The sequence below is a fragment of the Drosophila santomea genome, chromosome 3R (genome assembly GCF_016746245.2).
Source record: "Drosophila santomea strain STO CAGO 1482 chromosome 3R, Prin_Dsan_1.1, whole genome shotgun sequence".
Classification (NCBI taxonomy): Eukaryota; Metazoa; Arthropoda; class Insecta; order Diptera; family Drosophilidae; genus Drosophila; species Drosophila santomea.
This window is the reverse complement of record NC_053019.2, coordinates 8,854,284-8,873,740: the sequence shown is the minus strand read 5'-3', so window position 1 is coordinate 8,873,740 and position 19,457 is coordinate 8,854,284. Positions and strand designations below refer to the sequence as shown.

General features: G+C 43.0%; 1 protein-coding gene across 2 annotated transcripts; it reads left to right on the top strand.

The window, feature by feature from the left end:
• The first annotated feature begins 209 nt into the window (after positions 1-209).
• Positions 210-19,453, top strand: LOC120453321 (protein neuralized). Of its 2 annotated transcripts, none has more exons than XM_039637979.2 (3): positions 210-510; positions 15,949-17,690; positions 17,756-19,453. In XM_039637979.2, exons 1-3 carry the CDS (start codon positions 486-488, stop codon positions 18,002-18,004), a joined length of 2,016 nt encoding a protein of 671 aa, XP_039493913.1. In that variant the 5' UTR covers positions 210-485; the 3' UTR covers positions 18,005-19,453. The 2 variants fall into 2 exon arrangements, with proteins under 2 accessions (XP_039493913.1, XP_039493912.1); XM_039637978.2 differs by lacking the exon at positions 210-510 and adding an exon at positions 5,856-6,380.
• The last annotated feature ends 4 nt before the right edge of the window (positions 19,454-19,457 follow it).

Below are 19,457 nucleotides of genomic sequence, written 5' to 3'. Positions count from 1 at the left end.
GTATCCTGTGATTTATTCCCAATAAGTTTTCTTTTTGATATGTCATCACTTTAGATCAATTCATATATTAATGGTTTTATTTTATTTATAAACAAAGTAAATGAGCTTTCTAGCGGGTTCAGTGTTTTGGTTACTAATTGTATTGCTTGGTATATTTTTGGATGGCCGTTGGTAAAGTTCGCCTGTCACATTTGAACACTAACGCGGTCACACTTAAAAAAAGCCTTGCGACCGGCAGCTCTATCCAAATAACAATTAAACAAAGCTTTAAAATGCATCACAATTAACGTCTATAATTCCGGAAGTGAGCTAGCCTGCCAATTGCACATGATCGGCTCACGGTGCACATAATATCAAGCGAATCCGAGGGCTGGGCCACGTGAAAATTCAATGCCAAAGAAGTTGTGTGTGTCCTAGTTGTTGTGGCTGTTGTTTCTTGTGCCTTTCGGGAAGCGAAACACGCAGTTTGTGATTTTAATTAAGCAATGGGTCAGTCGGCTGGTAAAATAGGTAAGTAATCAAGTAATCAAGGCTTTAGTTTACTTTGGATGTGTCGTAAAGAGGAGTTTGCTTGCTTGTCATCTAAGAGTATATAAGCTAATTGTCATAAGTTAGTAAACTTTCTATTTTAAATGGAATCTTTAGGTTGTAATAAAGTGCATGACAGTTATAAGCTCCGCTTAAATGTGAATTAAAAAACTATGGGCATTCCAATAGGTTTGTGACCTTCCCACCACCCACACACTCACATGTTGGCAAACAGCTGATTCCCCCTAGCGATGACACCCGCTGGCTGCGCGGTCGTGCCGATAGTTTTGTTGCTCGATTTTATATTTGCAGGTGTTAAACCTTCCTTTAATTATTATTTACCATTATTTGAATTTAAAAAAAAGTCTATAGCTTTTGCTTCTGTTCAGGACTTTGTTCAACCTTGTACCTGTGGGGTTTCCAATCTAGCTAAATGAAATCGGTGATTTTAAAATATTCTTAATTTCTTTCCTTGAAAACAGTCACCCAAAAGTTTTCAAAACTCATGTGACACATTCGATTCACTAGAATCTAGAATAACCACATATCCAATATCTCCATCCATATCCACATTAAAAACTGGATATCTAGGTTATCACAAGTCAATCAAGCGGAGAAAATAAATTATACTTAATAACCAGGAATGTGCTACCAAAAACCAACCCTAAAAACTGGGCTTAAAAGCAAAAGTTTTATATCCCAATTCTATTTTCCCATGCATGTCCTGCATTGCAATCAAAAAATATTCCCAACCCGCCTATGAGGATATCAAACTAGTAAGCAGCTTAGGCTACCGAAAAGTCAACAATCTAAGGTGGTATAAATCTGGAAATAAAGATGCGCACAAATCCCGACATCAAATCAGCTCAGGAAAAGAACTCTTGTTGTGGGACGCGAAGCTTAGCGCAATGGACATCTCACCCTTACAGGTGTATTTGGCGGTATTTGGACGGCAGGACTGCACTTACCTGCTTCTGCTTACCACATCATCAGGGACTACATCGAATCGTATCAGCTTCGATTAGAGCCAAGTACCCATGCAGCTGTGGACAATAAATTATACAGTTTATGGCAATGATTTCTCACAAAACGGGCACAAGACGAAGGATGGAGGATGAAGGATCGCACAAAGGCGGAGGAGAGAATGAGTAAACCCCAATAGGCGCTGGGTTCAGGTAGGATAGCCGAGCTGTAACTCGCTGACCCTGAGACAAAAAACACATGCTGTGGGCTGAAAACCCGCCAGGACCCTCTCTCTCTATGACTTGCCAAATGTCCTGTTTGCATCCGAGATACCTTTACGTATAAGGTATCTTCGAGGCGCAGATCTTGCGTTTTTCGTGGGACGAGGGAGGTTTTCCATTTTACAGGCGGGAAAAAACTGCAATGTGAAAACCGTGAAAGCCGAAACCCCCTGAAAAGGCAAACATTTGGCCAACAGAATGTATATTTCACTAACGGATCGCAGTTTCCCCCGCATGTGTTGCATTGGCGGTTATTCCTCGCCGATGTTGATATTTGATTAGCGTACGCACATGAGGATGCGGAAATGGGAAGTGGATGTGAGTATGGATGTGGAAGTGGAAGTTGAAGTTGCAGTTGCCAAATGCATCCCTCTAGTTCCCTTTTGTTAGATCTTGATCGGGGTTTCGGGATGAAGCCAACTGTTGTCGCAGGTATCCTCAAAGTACGGAGGAGTTCCTCTGAATAAGTCAGGTTTCTTGAGCAGAGTATCTAGACGGCAAGTTACCCTGTGCATTAGAACCTTCAAGTTCTTCTCAGGTCACAGCTTTGTAAGGAACATGTTTAATGAAATCTTGTCTGCGAAGCAGGAATTGAATTAACCTACAATATTGACCAACGTTGCCAACGTGTAAATTTGTGACATATTCTCAAACTCTGTTCCCCACTATGTGAAATATACAACCACTCACTATACCCTCGATCCTTTGACAGACTGGGAATACATATGGGAATACCTCCTCCTCCATTGCTGTTTCTCAAGTGCTTGCGCAATTCGATATTGGGTTCTGTTCTCCCGAATTCCCTTTTGTATCCGCAGGATTAGTTCGGGTATTTATACATACGAGACTCGACAACTGCTCCTTGCACAGCTCCTTCATTTTCCTTGGCCTGTCTGAAGTCCTTTCGCTTTTATTTTCCTTCGAACAACACTGCCTTTTCCCCATGACCCGTTTGCATATGTCGTTTTCTAATTAAACACTGGCATTTGCTACAGTTTTTACTTAATTATGTGTATATTGATCGGCTATCGGCGATCGATGCGAAGAGCCGGGGAATTCTCAGCTGTCTTTCCTTCGACAGCTGCCAATTTCTTGTATCTCTTCGTTTATTTACTTGCACTGCGTTTTTTTTCTTCATTAAATAAATCATACTATCAATGCTGATAACTACCAAATTACTTCCCCACACTTATCTTTGGCCCACTTGAGCTGTTTCCTCTATTTAAATTAGTTTTGCCACTCGATTTTTCTATAAGTATCGTTTAATTTCGATTTTGTTCAATTGAAAACTATTTTATTGCGCTCATAAATATATCTGTGAGTTCATTTATCTATAAACAGACTTCAGGGTGTCCAAGGTGAAGGTGGTAACTCCATCGTAATGGAGGTAGTCATGATAAGAAACCTATGGATATGGTATGTACATATGTATATGTATGTATGTATGGAAATTTGTGTAACTCGTATATTTATCTTCGCCTTTTATTAGGCCATAAAAACAGGCTGTGATTTGCTTATCTTTCGAAGCGGAACTTAATATTTTTTGGAAGATTAATCACAAATGCCTTTTGCTGATATATTATTTTTGGAGCAAAGTTCCAGTAGAACGAGAGAAATTTCAAATTCTGAACCCCTTTCTCTTACTTGTTTCCCTTGAATCTGCTCACTTGCCGTGCAAAATGATCGTTTGGCATATTCATTAAACGCCTGCCTGGGTCAATTCTCCATAGACGAGGATTTCGAATAGCCGCAGGGATCTTGGGTTAAGGAACTGTCTGAAAGGTAAATCGCTGTGACATTCTCGAGACAATGGTCGAAAGAGGACAATTGTGAGGCCAGAGGGTAATGCGGGTCTAAGGAGAAACCAGCAAATCCCGTGAAGAAGACGAGCGAACATGAGCGATATTCGTATATTCTCAAGCCAGATGTTCGTGGGAGACCGAAGTGGAAAGAAATAAAAATTGCACTCTACAGGGGGACTTGTGGGGGCACATGTGCCAAATTCTAAATTTAGCCACAAAATACTTTAAGGGGAGCAAAAAACGAAAAACGAAAAAGAGCAGACTGCAGATATATCCCCCATCAAGGCGACAAATGCAAATGGAAGAACTGAAGCAGCAGCTGTCTGCTGGCGAAATATGGATATATAAAAATAAATAATCGCACAAGAAGTTCGAACCGATCCGCAGAAGTAGAGCACATCCTTATCAGCCAAGGCAACTGGCGCACGTCTCTTTTTTTCGATTTCAACCTGGCACGTGGTCGGCTGGCTTCCTCTTTCTCCGCTTCGACAATCCCCTTCCACCCGTAAATGTATCTGTATCTTTTGCTATGAATTTCCACCTGGAATTGGCAAACAAACAGAACGGAACGGAACTGAGGACAGGGGCTGCGCGGGGATAGGGGATACGCACTACAGTAGAGCAAACCCTTTTCAGATCCTTTTCCAACTGCAACCGCAGATGGACACCTTTCGTTGGTGATCGTGATGGGTACAGTGGATATCGATGGGCGAACAACTATGATAAACGCATGAAATAATTTTAAAGATTTATAATGTAATCTTATTTAATGTTGGAAATGATATTGTAAGAATATTTGTCGGATGTTTAAACTGCATCTGGCGTTTTTAATGCCTTCACTTAACCAACGTTATTTCTATCCAATATTCACTGTATTCTTTGACAATTTTGGGGTTGTTCGTTGGTCTCAATGCGCTGCTCGATGTCCTGTTTCGATGGTTCCTGTTTCGCCAACATCACCATCTCCGACCTTTTTTGCATTTTCGCAAACTGAGCATTGAGCACTGAGCGAACAGGAGGGGGAAATCGGGTAAGCAGCAGCAGCAGCAGATGTATTTCCAGGACGCACGCCTGCTGCCAGGATGCTGAATATGCATTTCCACTTTAATATCAAAATTTAAATGCTTTCTGCCCCGTCTTGATCCCTTCCGATCTTAAAATTGCATCTGCTGTGAGGTCTGCCCGGTTCCGTCTGCCGATGCACGACAAAAAGGACGAGGCTGAGGAGCGCTCGGCACAATTATCATCCTTCATCAATGGCAGCGTGGCATCCATAAAGAATAAAGGATGATCAGGATCAGACGCCAGACGGTGGTTATCCGCTGACCACAAAAGCTAAAGCTTAACAAATGAGACCACAATGGCACATGTCCCAGACATAGCTACATTTTTTGGTTTCTGCATAAGCAAAATTTTACATAAACGGAAAATGAGTTACAAACTTTATTTCCCGTTTATTTTTATATATTCTCTATATACAAATGTATAGATCTGTCTAGATTGTTTTTAAGGATCTGTTGCTCAACATTTACTATCCAAAACCCATACATATCTTGCATACTATTCTGTATAAAATGTAATGTAAGAAATAGTTAATTTCACCTGTTGCACCTTTAAATTATATAAAATATTCTATTGCTGCAAAAGAAATGAGTACAAGAAATGCACTAATATTTTCGAGAAAAATAAAAGCTATAGAAAGTGTGTTTAAGAACAGACCCATGGGTCCAAGAAACTATGTACGTCTGAAATTTGACCCGCAAAGTTCACGATCAAAAGCATTAGGGCAATTGAAATAGCTTGCCAGTTATATGAGCCAGACCTTGTAAACCCTGCGAAAAAGAAAGAATTGCTTTGAACCTGGCTGAACTATCACACACACACTAGCGGACTGTCACACACACACACACTAAGGTGCGCAGAATAACTGTTAGTGGCGATCAGAGCATTATGGCCAAGATCCCAAATGCAGGCCTAGAGCAACAACAACAAAAAGCAGGAGAAGCAACAGCAACAGCAGGAGCGGGAGAAGATGTGGAGGAATCCCCGATCAAGGTGCAGAGTTAGAGGCATAAAGGTAAATTATAAGGGAGGCTCAATACACGCGAATGGCAGGCACAAAGCGAAACCATAGTAAATAAGAAACAGCTGCCAGAGAGCGCAAGAGAGAGAGGTGGCGTCTCGAATTATGCTCTCATGCGCTCTCATTTTCGCTCTCTCGCGCTGGTGCGAAGCTATAAAAGGCCGCACAACCATTTATTTGTTGAAAAAAAATTCAGCGAAAGGTTGTCGTCGTCGTCGGTCTCCGTGTTTCGTTCGTTTCGTTCCGTTTGTTCCCGTTGCGCGCAGACAAACAACCAACCAAATTCAAAATGTTTTAACGGAAAACATTCAAATTCGAAGAAGAACTCTAGCGCTAAATTTAATGCCAAATAAAATACGCAAGCAGCTTGTGGATTTTCATTAGCATTACGCGTGTTCGTTTAGTTTGTTCGTTTGTTCTAATTTAAATAAGAAAGAAAATAATCCACTACCATGGGTCTATCGGATATACCAGCCAACTACATGCAGAGCAGCCATCCGCACCTCAATCTGCATCCGCAGCAGCAGCACCACCAGAACCAGCAGCACTTACAGCATCTGCAACAGATGCAGCAGCTGCACAACGCCATGCCCACTCCCGCCCAGCAGGCCGCCCAGGTCCTGGCCATGGAGTCCAATGAGCTGCTTATGAGCACCAAGGACAAGCTCTCCAGCAAGAAGAAGATGCACTTGCTCAAGAAGATCAAGAAGCGCTTCGGATTGGGTTAGTAGTCGCATTAGTACCAGGCTAAGAATCGGGCTAAGGATAACGTGTTACGTTTGGATACATATAAAAAAAAACTGCAGTTCTCTTCTAAGGGTTTATTCAATATATACAATTCTCGGAATACCCAGGAAATGTTTTCAATATAAGAATTACCACGTTCTAATGAAAATATGGTACTTTTCAACGTTGAAAAACTTCCTGCGTGATATCTAACCATTAAAGTCTTGAAGCTAATGTAATTACCCCGTGCGAAAATGCCTTAAATACATAATTCATTGATCTGGGGCTCTGCTTTTATCCCCAGCGATTCCCACATAATATTAGCATGTGGTCTGACCTATCGCCCATTCATTCATTCGGTTAATTAAAGCGGCAAGATAAATAAGCGAGAAACACAGCCAGCCGCAAACATTTATGCATACATTAGCATTTTGCGTCTCAAGAACAATAACAAATGAAATGAAAGATAAGAGCAAAAAGCGAAAAAGTATGAGTTAGTTTAAAACAAAAAGCTAATGACTAAAATGCTTGCCAGAGCACGCCCAGTTTGCTATTATAATAGTAATTGTTTTTTCTGACTAAATAGACACAGTAGAAGAACCCGAAATAAACTTAAATGTGAAATTCTCTCAAGGCTTCTTCGGCAGAATTTAACCTCGACACTCCGACTTTTTCGCCGGAAATGTCAGTTCTCGAAAACTGCATTTTTCAATCGCACCCAAGTAACCGCAAATTGATCGAGAAGTTCAGATCTGGGGGAGATCTCGAGTTGAAGAAAAATACCACCGAAAGCAATTTTCCCAAGGAGCGATTATGTTTATCATAACGATTACCTGGGTTGGGGAATTTCGTTGTTTTGTTTTTGTTATGGTTGCAAGCAGCTGAGCTAAAGAAAAAAAGAAGAAGTAAAAACAACAAATTACCTTTTTTTTGGCTTTAGCTCAATTGCATTCTCGGCTTCAATGCTCTCTTTTGGCCAAAACAGGCGAAGCAAAAGCAAAGCAAAGCCAGTGACGCATAGGCTAAGCCTCTACCCCTTTTTTGTTGTTGTTTTAACTGGCGTCCTACGAACAGTTGTGGCCGCAAAACTAGAAACTAGAAACTGAAATTTAACGAACACTATAAATTTAGATAAAAATGTTTAAAGTTAGTCCTTCGGCACTAAAATGCAAAATTGGCTATGCTGTATCTACTGTATTTTCGAGGTTCTATATTTTCCACCACCACTGTTTTTGCATCTGCCTCATTCAGCATTGCTTTCTGTTGTTGCTGCTGTTGCTTTACGGGGAATTGTACGCGAAGCGCCGTTGCCGCCATCGGCAAAGGCAAAAGCAAAAACAAAGGTAGCAACAACAGCAAAGCAAACGATCCGCGGCGGGAGAAGAAGAAGAAGAGCGAGCTTGGGCTAGCGGGATGGGAAGAGGAAGTGAAAGAGGCGTGGCTTTGAAGCTTGAGTCTCTTTTCTTCAGCTGAGCGTTTAAGCCCGCAATGGTTTATGCTTTATGTTTTATGTTTCTTATGCGGCGGCTTCTCCAATCCGTTTGATTTGAACGTGCGTTGCCTATCGGTAATCAATGAAATTACTTTGTTGTTGTTTTGCTCGGCGTCAGCTGCTTTTGCTTTTTTGTACCTGCATTTTCTATTACATTTCGTAGCTTGTTTGTTGTTGCTGTGTGTGTGTTGTTGGCATGCCACGTTTGCTTTGGCTAAAAAGTTTATCTGCTCTTGGCTTTTACTCACATAGCTTCTCACGGTTTACTTTTCGAAATGGTTTGTTTGGCCGTGCGTGTGCTTGCAATTGAGCGCTGCCAACTCGTCTTTGAGCCCCCGATTATGGGACACACAAATACAAATTGTCGCCCGACCTTCGATTGTTGGCCAAAAGTAAATAGTCAATCGTTAGTGGCGGTACACACCCCCGCAGGGAGTTGGTATACATATATGCACAAGCATACACAATGGTGGTTAAAAAAGTATGTACATATGTATATTAACTTCTGTTTAAAAGCTATTCCCAAAAAACCCAAAAACAATTCATGGTTCAACCTATTTGCAGTTAATAATCTGTAAATTTAATGCTTAAAAGACTTTGCATACTTTAATGTGAGCGTTAGTTGTTGATTTCCCAGCAAGTACTTTTCTGTTGATCATAGTTGTATGCCAAACATTCTCGCTCCAGACATCTGTTGCTATATTTTTCCACTTTGAGGCATCCCCTTATACAAACCCCGTTAGTATTTTTCAAGTCATTTTTCTCCCCCTCATGAGGTCATCATCGTGATGCGTCACACATTCTATGGTCATTTTAAAGTTCGTTTATAATTGTGCAAGCTGATACTAGGCATTGCCATTTATAATTGATAATTTTGCGCTATTGATAACGAACAGAGCGAAATAGAGTTTATCTCTGCAAGTGCTGTTAAAAACTGATTGGCATTAGCTATAAATACCAGTTGTTAACGATTGGGGATATACACAACGATCTGCGCTGTACTTTTTTTCTAAAGAGCTATCTCGTGACCTATTTAGTGCTTCCCACATCTTTCGTTTATCAGTTATTGAACTAAGTTGGCAGCTTGAAGACGAGTACAGTGAACATCGGAGAGCGGAGACTTTTCGATTTATCACACATTAAGTTCATAACCTTTCCAATTCGCACATATTTAATTAGAAACTGTGTAATTAAAAGCAATTGTGAATTATTTTACCTTAAAAATAAAGTATATTTATAAATATAATCAGCGTATCGCCGTAGTCGCCTCTCGACCCAAATGTGTAGTACAAAATTGTTAACATTTTGTCTGGGCCGAGAGATAACAACGCATACCACCCCATAGATAAAGATAAAACTAGATAGAAACGCTACGCCGCAGGGTGTTGCAACTGACGTAAGACAAAAGGTGGAGTTCAGGTAGCTACAGGTAAGACACACCGCTGCTATATATGTATGTACTATATAGTATAGCAAGCACATAGTATACCTGGCCCAGAAATCGGCTGCAATTAACTCACGCAAAGTGAGACGAAAAGATATCCAAAGGCATCTTTGGGTCAGTTTTGTAGGCCTCCTTTCGGGAGGGCGTGTTAGCCCAGACGGGTTAAGGCGGGCGGGCGAACTGCTGGTTGCTAGGCATAAATCACAGTCGGTTTCTACTCGACTCGAACACCTACGGGTCTTTAATCTATGCCTCAATGTCCAGCAGCAGCTGTTCGGCTATCCATCGCTGGAAACTTGGTCAGATCGGGTTTTTTGAAATTCGATTTTCGGCCTTAAGCGTTTGTGCTTCGTATTTCGGGCAGAACTCTAATGTAATTAATATGTACACCTATTTTGGGGAGGAACCAGAACTAGATTTGGTTCAGCTCTGCAGCTGCTCGGGGTATTTAATATGCTAAAATCTAGGAAATTTGCATGGTTTGGCTATAACACTAGGTTTTAATGAGGTAAACGGGTAACAATGCAACCAGTGGCACCAAAAACTATCGAATTCCGAGCCCAAAACACTTGAAAGGTCTGTCTGCCATTGTAATAACAATAATAACGTTATAATGTAATAATGATGTGTTTCTGTGTTTCTATCAAAAGACGACTCTTCGAGTCCATTCGATGCCACTCGGCGCAACTTCAAGCTGTTATTGTGGGCTCCCCCTCAACGCTCGAGTGATTTAATTACACAAAGCGTTCGCGGACTGAGGAAAATCGGGCTGGGGGGTGTCTTGTGCAGTCAAGTGCGAGGAAATGCAAGTTGTATAGGAGTAACTATCAACTTTTCTATATTGTACTCGTATCTACGTATATATGTATGTATTTATGTGGACCTCTTCACTGGCCCTTCGCAGTAATTGCAACGCTTCGATAAACAGCAAGCCTACAAAGCGCAACAAAACGTAGCGGAAGAAAGCCGGGCTTATCGTATCTGGGCTCTCGAGAGTACAGTACTGCATTGAAACGCGGTATTAATTGCTTCCTTAACAATTAAGTTGCTTCAACTAAGAAGAGATCAAACTCTTATAAGTATTTCAAATTTCTTTAATACGATTTACTCGGCTGAAACCCTCAGCACCTCAGAGACAATGTTGTTTATTGTGTGTTTCATGTTCCGCTTGCTTCCTTATATCCACGCGTGTATATTTAGATCGGTTTTATGTCTGTTCGGAGCTGAAAAAGTTGCGTTCTTCTTGGCTGGGGCCTCTTGCATGCTTCAGCGCCCAAATAAAAAACCAAACCATAGATGTTTATATATATACACGCGGATATATCGTGTGCATCGATAGAGAGGTGCTCCCATTCCACCGGGTTTCTAGCTGTAGGCTTGTAAAAATAAACATGTAAATTTGATTTGGCCACCCACCCTCCAGCGCTTTTCCGTCCCTCTCTGCATATATGTACTTTTCTATATCCCTCCCTTTTCGGTGGCTAATTATATTAGAAGGGGAGCTGCGCCTCATCCGGCTGTTTATAACTAATTTGTGTGTGCGTGGAAAGTCGGAAAATTTACGCCGAACGGGGAGAAAAGCCATCGGGAGTCATTGAACCCATTGAGAGAGGTGTGATGTAAGGTGGATGCCTCAAGGAGCTGCATTGTGCAAGTGCAAATGCAAGCATTTTGAACACTCATTTCATGTATAATTAGATACCCGGTTATCTTAATGGTCCTGATTACTTTGAACTTCCGATGGGAAATTTTCTGATGCACTTTAATTGATTAGTCACTTTTTTCCATATTTTTGTCGATAGCTTTAATCTCGAGTCGTTACCTAAACAATGTTATTGATTATTGCGCAGACATGAATGGTTGATATACATGGAGTTTCTGCTGCTGGGACTTGTTTGATTTTTAGTTCACATGGCGTACCGTATCAGATTTCGCTTAATCGCATGAAAAGTGCAATGTACTTGGGAAGAAGTAAAGCTGCTCAGACACAATAACAACTGGTTGCAGCAACTTGGCATAGTTTGACCTCTGGTTTCATCGCTGTCAACGCCGTCGCCGCCAGTCGGCCCCTTTTTCCGTTGTGTAATTATTTTTATTATATTTGCAGAGTCTATGTTGTGTCCATTGTTGCTAAGTTGCTTCTAGAGTTACATGCGCGGGCAGGAGGGGCCAAACCGGTGGGGAATCCACACCAGAAGAGAGAGTTTCCCGCTCCAGCAGCTCGCGATGAGGGGATCGCAGTGCAATTTCCGCTGCACTGGTCAGCGGTTCAAGCAGAACGGAAGTGGTTTTCGCATCTCGGATCCACTCAATGGGGTTTTCTGTTTCAGTCGAACTTTACTAAGTACGCTTAGCTGCAAATCAAACTACAAACTGGAAAATTGATTGGCAATATCATTTGGAGAATGAATTGCTAGGAAACTTGTGGTTAAAAGGGAAAACTATATAAAGGCAACATACTTTTAAACAATGAAGATATTGTAAACAAAATTTCACTTGTTGTCTCGAAAACTTTCATATTGTCCCGCCCCACGCAAATTGTTTGTTTGTGAGCGATTAATTAACATTCATTAGGTTCATTTACGTACGTTTAAGACAAGAATTTAGCATTGCCTTTATTGCTGTGAGAATTGTTTTACAAGCCTTTCGATAGACACTTGTTCAGCTCCTAAGCTGCGACCAACGCTTGGCATTTCTGCCCACAGATCAAGCCTCTAACTAACTAACAAACGACCCACACGCTGTTTCCTCAACTAATTTCACCGATATGTCGAAAATGAAAATAAAAAGACACACTATGCGGAGTGGCCAGATACGCTTATAAGTTATTTATCGGCGTGGGTCGATCCATTGACAAGCCCGTGGAAGTCAGAAAGCTTAGGTCCAACTCAATCCGACTCATTCACCCACTCGAACTCACTGATTGCGGCGCTGCAAAATGCCGATAATTTATGCCAAATGCCTGACCAATTGATACAATTTGTAAATGATCCATTGATCCACTCGGCATGCCAAGCCGGCATTTGCCCGAAAGCCCCGGCTTTTATGGGACATTTCCGGTGCAATTAAGCGGCCTCGGGCGTGTTAATTGTCCGCACACGTCGTCTGACTCACGCACGTGGGCTGACAAGAACAGGAACGGCGCAGGGGGCGGGGCCGCACGTGACCTGTGACCTCAATCGGTGCAGACGGGGAGGGAGTTCAAGTGGGTGGTTGAGACAATGTTGCAATGCGCAATGGTTGGTTGTTTAGGCCATACTTAAATGCTCCATACAGATATAATTTACAGACTTTAAGAAAATAGCTTGGAAATCAGTTTATACTGTAGTAAGCATATTAATATTTAAGCAATCCAATCGTTTCCCACAGCCTGAATGCTACCGAACTAATCAACATTGAAGTGATTTGTTAGAACCGATCGTTAAAATAAGCTGAAGCTTAGCTTCACATTGGATCCCCTTGTAAGCCTTCATTCAGACATCAACGTAATCTGGCTTTAATGATGGCCAACTCGACTCACGAGTGCCAATCGAAATGTAATGATGTCTGCGCTCAATGGGATTTTGAATGTTTGGAGATCTTCATCAGATCGTTAAAATGATTTCGCCTAACGATGGCCGCACAATCGCAGATTTGGTTTCCTTTTTTTTTATTTTTGTTGGTCGTCGGAGCAGACTTTTGTTTTATGACACCTGCATGATTTTCACATTTTCCACCCGCTCGATCACCCAGCTGCAGCTTCTCCAGTTCGCCAAAGATTCGGGAAGATCCAAACGACGAACGGCGAACTCAGCTCCGCACTCTCTTCTCGCAATTACCGAGGCTTGTTACAGGTTTTCGATGTTCGGCAGCCGCAAATTTACTATATATCTCCTATATATACAAATTTGGAGTCGTGGGAATTGTCTCTACTGAGTTTGTGTTTGATTTTTGCCCAGTGCTCAGCTCAGCTCAGCTCAGCGTGGGAAATGTTTTGCTTTGCTCGCTGGTGGCGAATCCAAAGACGTCCCCGATCCGATCCGATCCAAGCCGCGCCGCACCGAACGGTAAATCAGGTTTTCCTTTTTGGCAAACTACGAAAATTTGCCTGCAACTGCAGCCGCCAGATCGTTTGCAGTCGATCGGATCGGATGCAGGGTCTTCGTTTTTCCCCATTCGGGCATCGGCGTTTGGGAACCTTTGGCTGCAGAGCGGCGAACTCCAAACGCATCCCATGACCACCACCGAAAGTTTGAACTTTTCATCTTCAGTTATTCTGTTATTACGCCAAATTATGTCGAAACTGGATGACTGCAGGGCCTGGGAAATGGATCATTCTTAGCTCCTCGTTGCTGATTTCTTCGCAAGTGCTATATTTATGTGTCCTTGTTAATAGTAAAGAGTGGGACCAGAAAGCCCTTCCGCAATACTGATTTAATGACTTCCTACTTTTAATGCGTACTGATCGTATTTTCGCCCCAACAACAAGTCGATCGTTTATATATTTAATACAATTAGTTAGAGAGTATCATTAAAGCCTCGAGCGAAGACAATCGCTGCACTTAATTAATTGTGGCCTGGCTAATTGAAAGTATCAATGCGTCTATGAAGCACCGTTTCTGTTACTGGGACTTTGACTGGGACTTCAAGGAAAAAAGCGAGGCGCGTATTTCATTCATTCATTCCCTCATTCATTCGCTCAATCGACGCTGCAATTCCATCCATTGACTGACGACTGTCTGGGCCGATAAAAAGTAGGCGTCGCCAGTTGGCCAGGCTAGTGAGACGACAACATCCTGCAGCTAATAGGCCCCAATCCAATACACGTATATGTGCGTAGTACGTGATTTCCTACTTCCTCGTCGCGGTCACTTCATAAATATGGATGGTTGGGTATTGCAGCGGTAGAAGTGGTAGTAGTGGTAGAAGTCTTCGTGGCCGGCTTTCTACTCCACCTTGCTTCTCCTCCAATCCGCATCTCCAAAGGCGGGCTCTTTCCTTCAGAATGGGAGCCACCGGAAGCTGGTGCTCCCTTTCCACTTCCTGCAGCGGAAGCACTTGAGGATTGAGGATTTTTTCGGGAAGCAGACAGTACTGATTTCGTGCGCAAGTCATTGGCCCTGGCTTAGGATTAAATTTCAACCCTAAAGACACTGCCAAACCAGGGGAATCTTGCAGATACCCAAGCATTTGTATCTTGTATCTGTCTTGCAGTGTTAATTTTTTTCATTTTTCGAAATTTGAACAGCTGCAGACCGTGGAACTGCAGCAACCCCTAAGCGATCGAAAACGTTGAAAACGTTGAAAACTACCCTCGATGAACGGGGACAGACGCTCTCCATAGGGGTTGTTTTACCTGTTCCAGTCGTACAGCTGCTTTCTTCTGACCTTCCTATTTCTTCCTCCGCACAATGGCTGCAAAAGGAATCGAGAAGAAGGGAAAAAGGGAAAAAGGACAGCTGCCACATGCCGCTCCAATGCAAACACATTGATCTCCAGTGCCACGCGCCGCATATCAACATGGTAATCACCATCAAGACATCAGCCTCATCTGCTTCAGGTCCTTCGCCATGGCTTTCTTATAAACTGGGTTTATATATATTTTCACTGCAACTGTTGGCATGCCGCCGGAATCGTCTGATGTTGGGCATTCCAGCGATCTGAGCAGAAACCTGTCGCCATCCTAAGACTCCTCGTCCTCAAGTAATTATTTATATGGCCATATGGATCGGTTATAGGTTTTTCTGCCCTGACGCAGTCTCTTGTGGTAATTGTCAGCAGCTGCTGATATACGTGGATTTGCAAGGTGCAATAATTAAGCCAATTTCGGGAATATGCTTTAAGGATTCTCAAAGTATTCCTCTGCCATTGAAGTGCTGCCCTATATAATTGCAAAGAATTTGCCATGATCAGGCTCAGGCCAAGGCAAAAGTACACCAACCAAAGAAAACCTACAAAAAGAAAAATATATATCTAGATACCTAGGAATAGTAAAACCGCTTGAAATTTGTAAGAAACTCCCCAACCTAACCTACACCAATATTTATCTATTCCTGAAGTAATTCTTGCACTTCACACGTACATATGTGACTGGGATTTTCCAAGAAAATGGGCCAGCTGACGATGACCATGGTAAATCCTTTTGAGTTCGCCTGTTGATTACGTTCTCCATGGCATTTTACCAATGCAACCGATCCCCCAAACTCAATGGTTCAATAGTCTTCCATCCAGTCACGTGCCCTGTGCTTGAAAACCAACTAAATTTGGGTCTTGGGTTGGGGGTTATTGACTCACCCAGGAAGATCGCTTTGGGCTTCTGCGTAATTCGATCGCTAGCACATGGTTGGATGTTCAGCTACCTGGAGACATCTCGCATCTTTTCGAAGATGCGTAATTTGATACGGGGAGCTGGCGTTGAGAAAAAGATTTTTAAACAATGTGGCAGAAGATGTAACTAATAGATAAATGGATTGTGGGAAGGCGGCATTTCGTGAATGCGAAAGTATCTTCAAGGTTTTAATATGGTTTGTGGGATAAAACTAGCAGCTCAAATCATATTTGTATTGCAAGAAATTCAAATGAAACATAATACTATATATACTTTACTTGTGAAATCCTAACTAACTCAACTTTCACCTATACCATTCCAGTTCGCCGCTCACCCTCCTCATGTCCTGGTCCAAACAACCTGCCTCCGCTACAATTCCACACCGTGCATGGCGACAACATCCGAATTTCAAGGGACGGAACCCTCGCCCGTCGCTTCGAGAGCTTCTGCAGGGCTATCACCTTTTCAGCCCGCCCCGTTCGCATCAACGAAAGGATCTGCGTGAAGTTTGCGGAGATCTCGAACAACTGGAACGGAGGAATTCGCTTTGGATTCACCAGCAACGATCCCGTGACGCTGGAGGGCACGCTGCCCAAGTACGCCTGTCCGGATCTGACCAACAGGCCTGGTTTCTGGGCAAAAGCTCTGCATGAGCAGTACTGCGAGAAGGACAACATACTTTACTACTATGTCAATGGAGCTGGCGATGTGATCTATGGTATAAACAACGAGGAGAAGGGTGTGATACTGTCCGGCATCGATACGAGGAGTCTGCTGTGGACGGTGATCGATATCTATGGCAACTGCACGGGCATTGAGTTTCTCGATTCTCGCATTTACATGTACCAGCAGCAACCAGCGGCGATGCCATTGACCACTGTGCCCGCCCAGCAACAGCAGATGGCACAGCCAACTTCCAACGCCTCCTCCGCCCTGAATCCCCATCACCCGCATCAGCAGTCGAGGAGATCCCTGCCAGGACACACTGGCGCCATCGAGCACGACCTGGAGCGCCATGTGATGCCGTCGCTGCAGTCGCTTCACTTGACCGGAAACGGTGGAAGCGTGGCCAGCGTGGAGCAGGCTGCTATTGCTCATGATCTGGCCAATGGACTGCCTCCGCTGCGCTACAACGCCAATGGACGACTGATTCCAGTGCCCTTCCACAACACCAAGGGCCGGAATGTGCGACTCTCGCAGGATCGCTTTGTGGCTTCGCGCACGGAATCCGACTTCTGCCAGGGATATGTGTTCACTGCCCGACCCATTCGCATTGGTGAGAAGCTGATTGTGCAGGTCCTGAAAACGGAGCAGATGTACGTGGGTGCCTTGGCCTTGGGTCTGACCTCTTGCAATCCGGCCATGTTGCAGCCCAATGATTTGCCCAACGATTCGGATTTCCTGCTGGATCGCCCCGAATACTGGGTGGTCAGCAAGGATATTGCAGCTGCTCCTCAGCGCGGCGATGAGATTGCGTTCTTCGTGGCGCCCAACGGCGAAGTGAGCATCAGCAAGAACAACGGACCGGCTGTGGTGGTGATGCATGTGGACCAGTCCCTTCAGCTGTGGGCCTTCTTGGATGTCTACGGCTCGACACAGTCGCTGAGGATGTTCCGCCAGCAGTTGCCCAACATGGTTGCGTACCCGTCGCAGCCACAGGTGAATGTGAATGCCAGCAGCTCGTCCGCCTGCAACACTGCCTCCACTTCGCGCATGCTGCCCATGACCGAGTCGATGAGCAGTCTGAATGCCGGAGCCACTGCCAAGCTGTTGCATCATCCCTCTCAGCTGAGCGTAGCCCAGAGTACGAGCACCTTGGCCTCAGCTGGTGGAGTCAACGGCAGCCGTATGATCAGCATGCCCTCCAACGGAGATATTCTCCAGATCCAGCCGAATGGTGGTGGCACCGTTCTGGTGGTCAATCTGCCACCTGCTAGCAGCTCACACGACATAAACGGACAGCTGGCGGCCAGGCCAACGGCAACGGTAACCTCCAGCGGTGTTCTGGCCGGAGCCTGCTCCAGCGGCACCCTCATCAGCACCACCAGCAGCCAGTACATTGAGGTGAGTGTCTAAGCTTTGTGCATTACTCCCTAGCATTATACTAATGGTCATTTTTTTTTCTGCAGCCAATTGCCAACAGCACAAATAATGCGGCCAACAAGTGGAAGGACAGCCTGAGCGACCAGCAGAGCACCGATTCGAGCGCCGAGTGCACCATCTGCTACGAGAATCCCATCGACTCGGTGCTGTACATGTGCGGACACATGTGCATGTGCTACGACTGCGCCATCGAGCAGTGGCGGGGAGTGGGCGGTGGCCAGTGCCCACTGTGCCGGGCGGTGATCCGGGACGTCATCCGCACCTACACCACGTAGAAAGGGCGTGGGCGTGAGCGTTTCCTAGCCAAGCAACATTTACTCGCAATCAAACCTACTAAAGCTACACATAATACCATACACACAAGTTGTTGCATTTCAAACGCAATCGAGCGCAAAGAATATTATATTGGAGAGATAGGCATTATTTTTGCAGACTAAAGATCAGATAGTTTACGCAGTTAGATTAGTGTACGAAACTAACACCTAATTTATCACGTATGTTTAATTTTTTTGTGATGTTATAAGTAAGTGCGCCTCAGAGCCAAAACTATGTATTGTTCAATCCAACAAAGAAATTTCTTCGTTTTTCAATTTTTTTCAAACCTTGATCCGCGCATTTGTGCGTTGCGTACTATAAAACCAAAGTATTGTATAGGAATTAATAGTATTTTGAATTTAAATTTGAATTGATTGAAAGTTGTTGCAAATTTACTTAGTTTTTCTCTATGTCTAAACTCCAAACGATGTGCAAAATTATCAAACACAAATTACGATTCTTTATTTGGCGAATAATCATTTGGTGCTAAATGTTTTGAAAGGCAAAATAATATTGTTAACGGATTTGAAAAGTTATGTTTAAGCTTGCAGCAACTACGAATGACCTTAATTTGACATGAAATCACAAGAAGCAATTATTGACTACTTTCCAGCAAGGAAATGGATGGAAATCGACGCAACTCAAATAAGTTTGCAGCACAAAATAATGAACAAAGATTGATCAGAAGACACTTATGCACGTAAACCAAAATAGAAAACTGCAAGAGCGTGTTGAAAGCTAATGTTAGTCTAGACCTAAGTACTTAAGTTAATTTCTAGTCAACGAATTATGCTGAAGTTAAATCTAAACCGGACTTCATCCAACAAAGACACCACAAAAAGACGTATTAAGCACGCTAAGCAATTTTAATGAAGCCGCATTTTAAATTACACCTAAGTAGTGCACGTATTTTAAAGGAGATTTAAATATATTTAACTTTAAACATAGAACAAAAGACTTGTATGTTGTACCAACAGCTTGAGAGAAATATGGAAAATGGAATATGGAATGCCCATCTAAATAAACCATGCAGTTAGAAAATTGCCAATAATTAATTATCAATACCAAGCAGATTAAACATGGACAAGCAAAGCGGATAAAACTTTACCTAAGATTGTATTAAAACTGAAAAAAAATGTAATAAGCAAAGAACACAAAGAAATATGCGAAATGGAGCGCAAGCTTACTATTTTTGTTATAAGAATGCATCCGGATAGGAGTAAATGAAGACATGTTATTGCCACTATTAATAATTAACTTTTAATTTTTTAAAGAATCATAGTTCGTAAAATTACGATACTGCGCCTAGTTATGACTAAACATTTAAATGTATTTATGAAATTATATTTGATATATGTAAGAAAACGCAATGCTGTAATACCATTAAATACTGACAACAATATCAGAAACTAT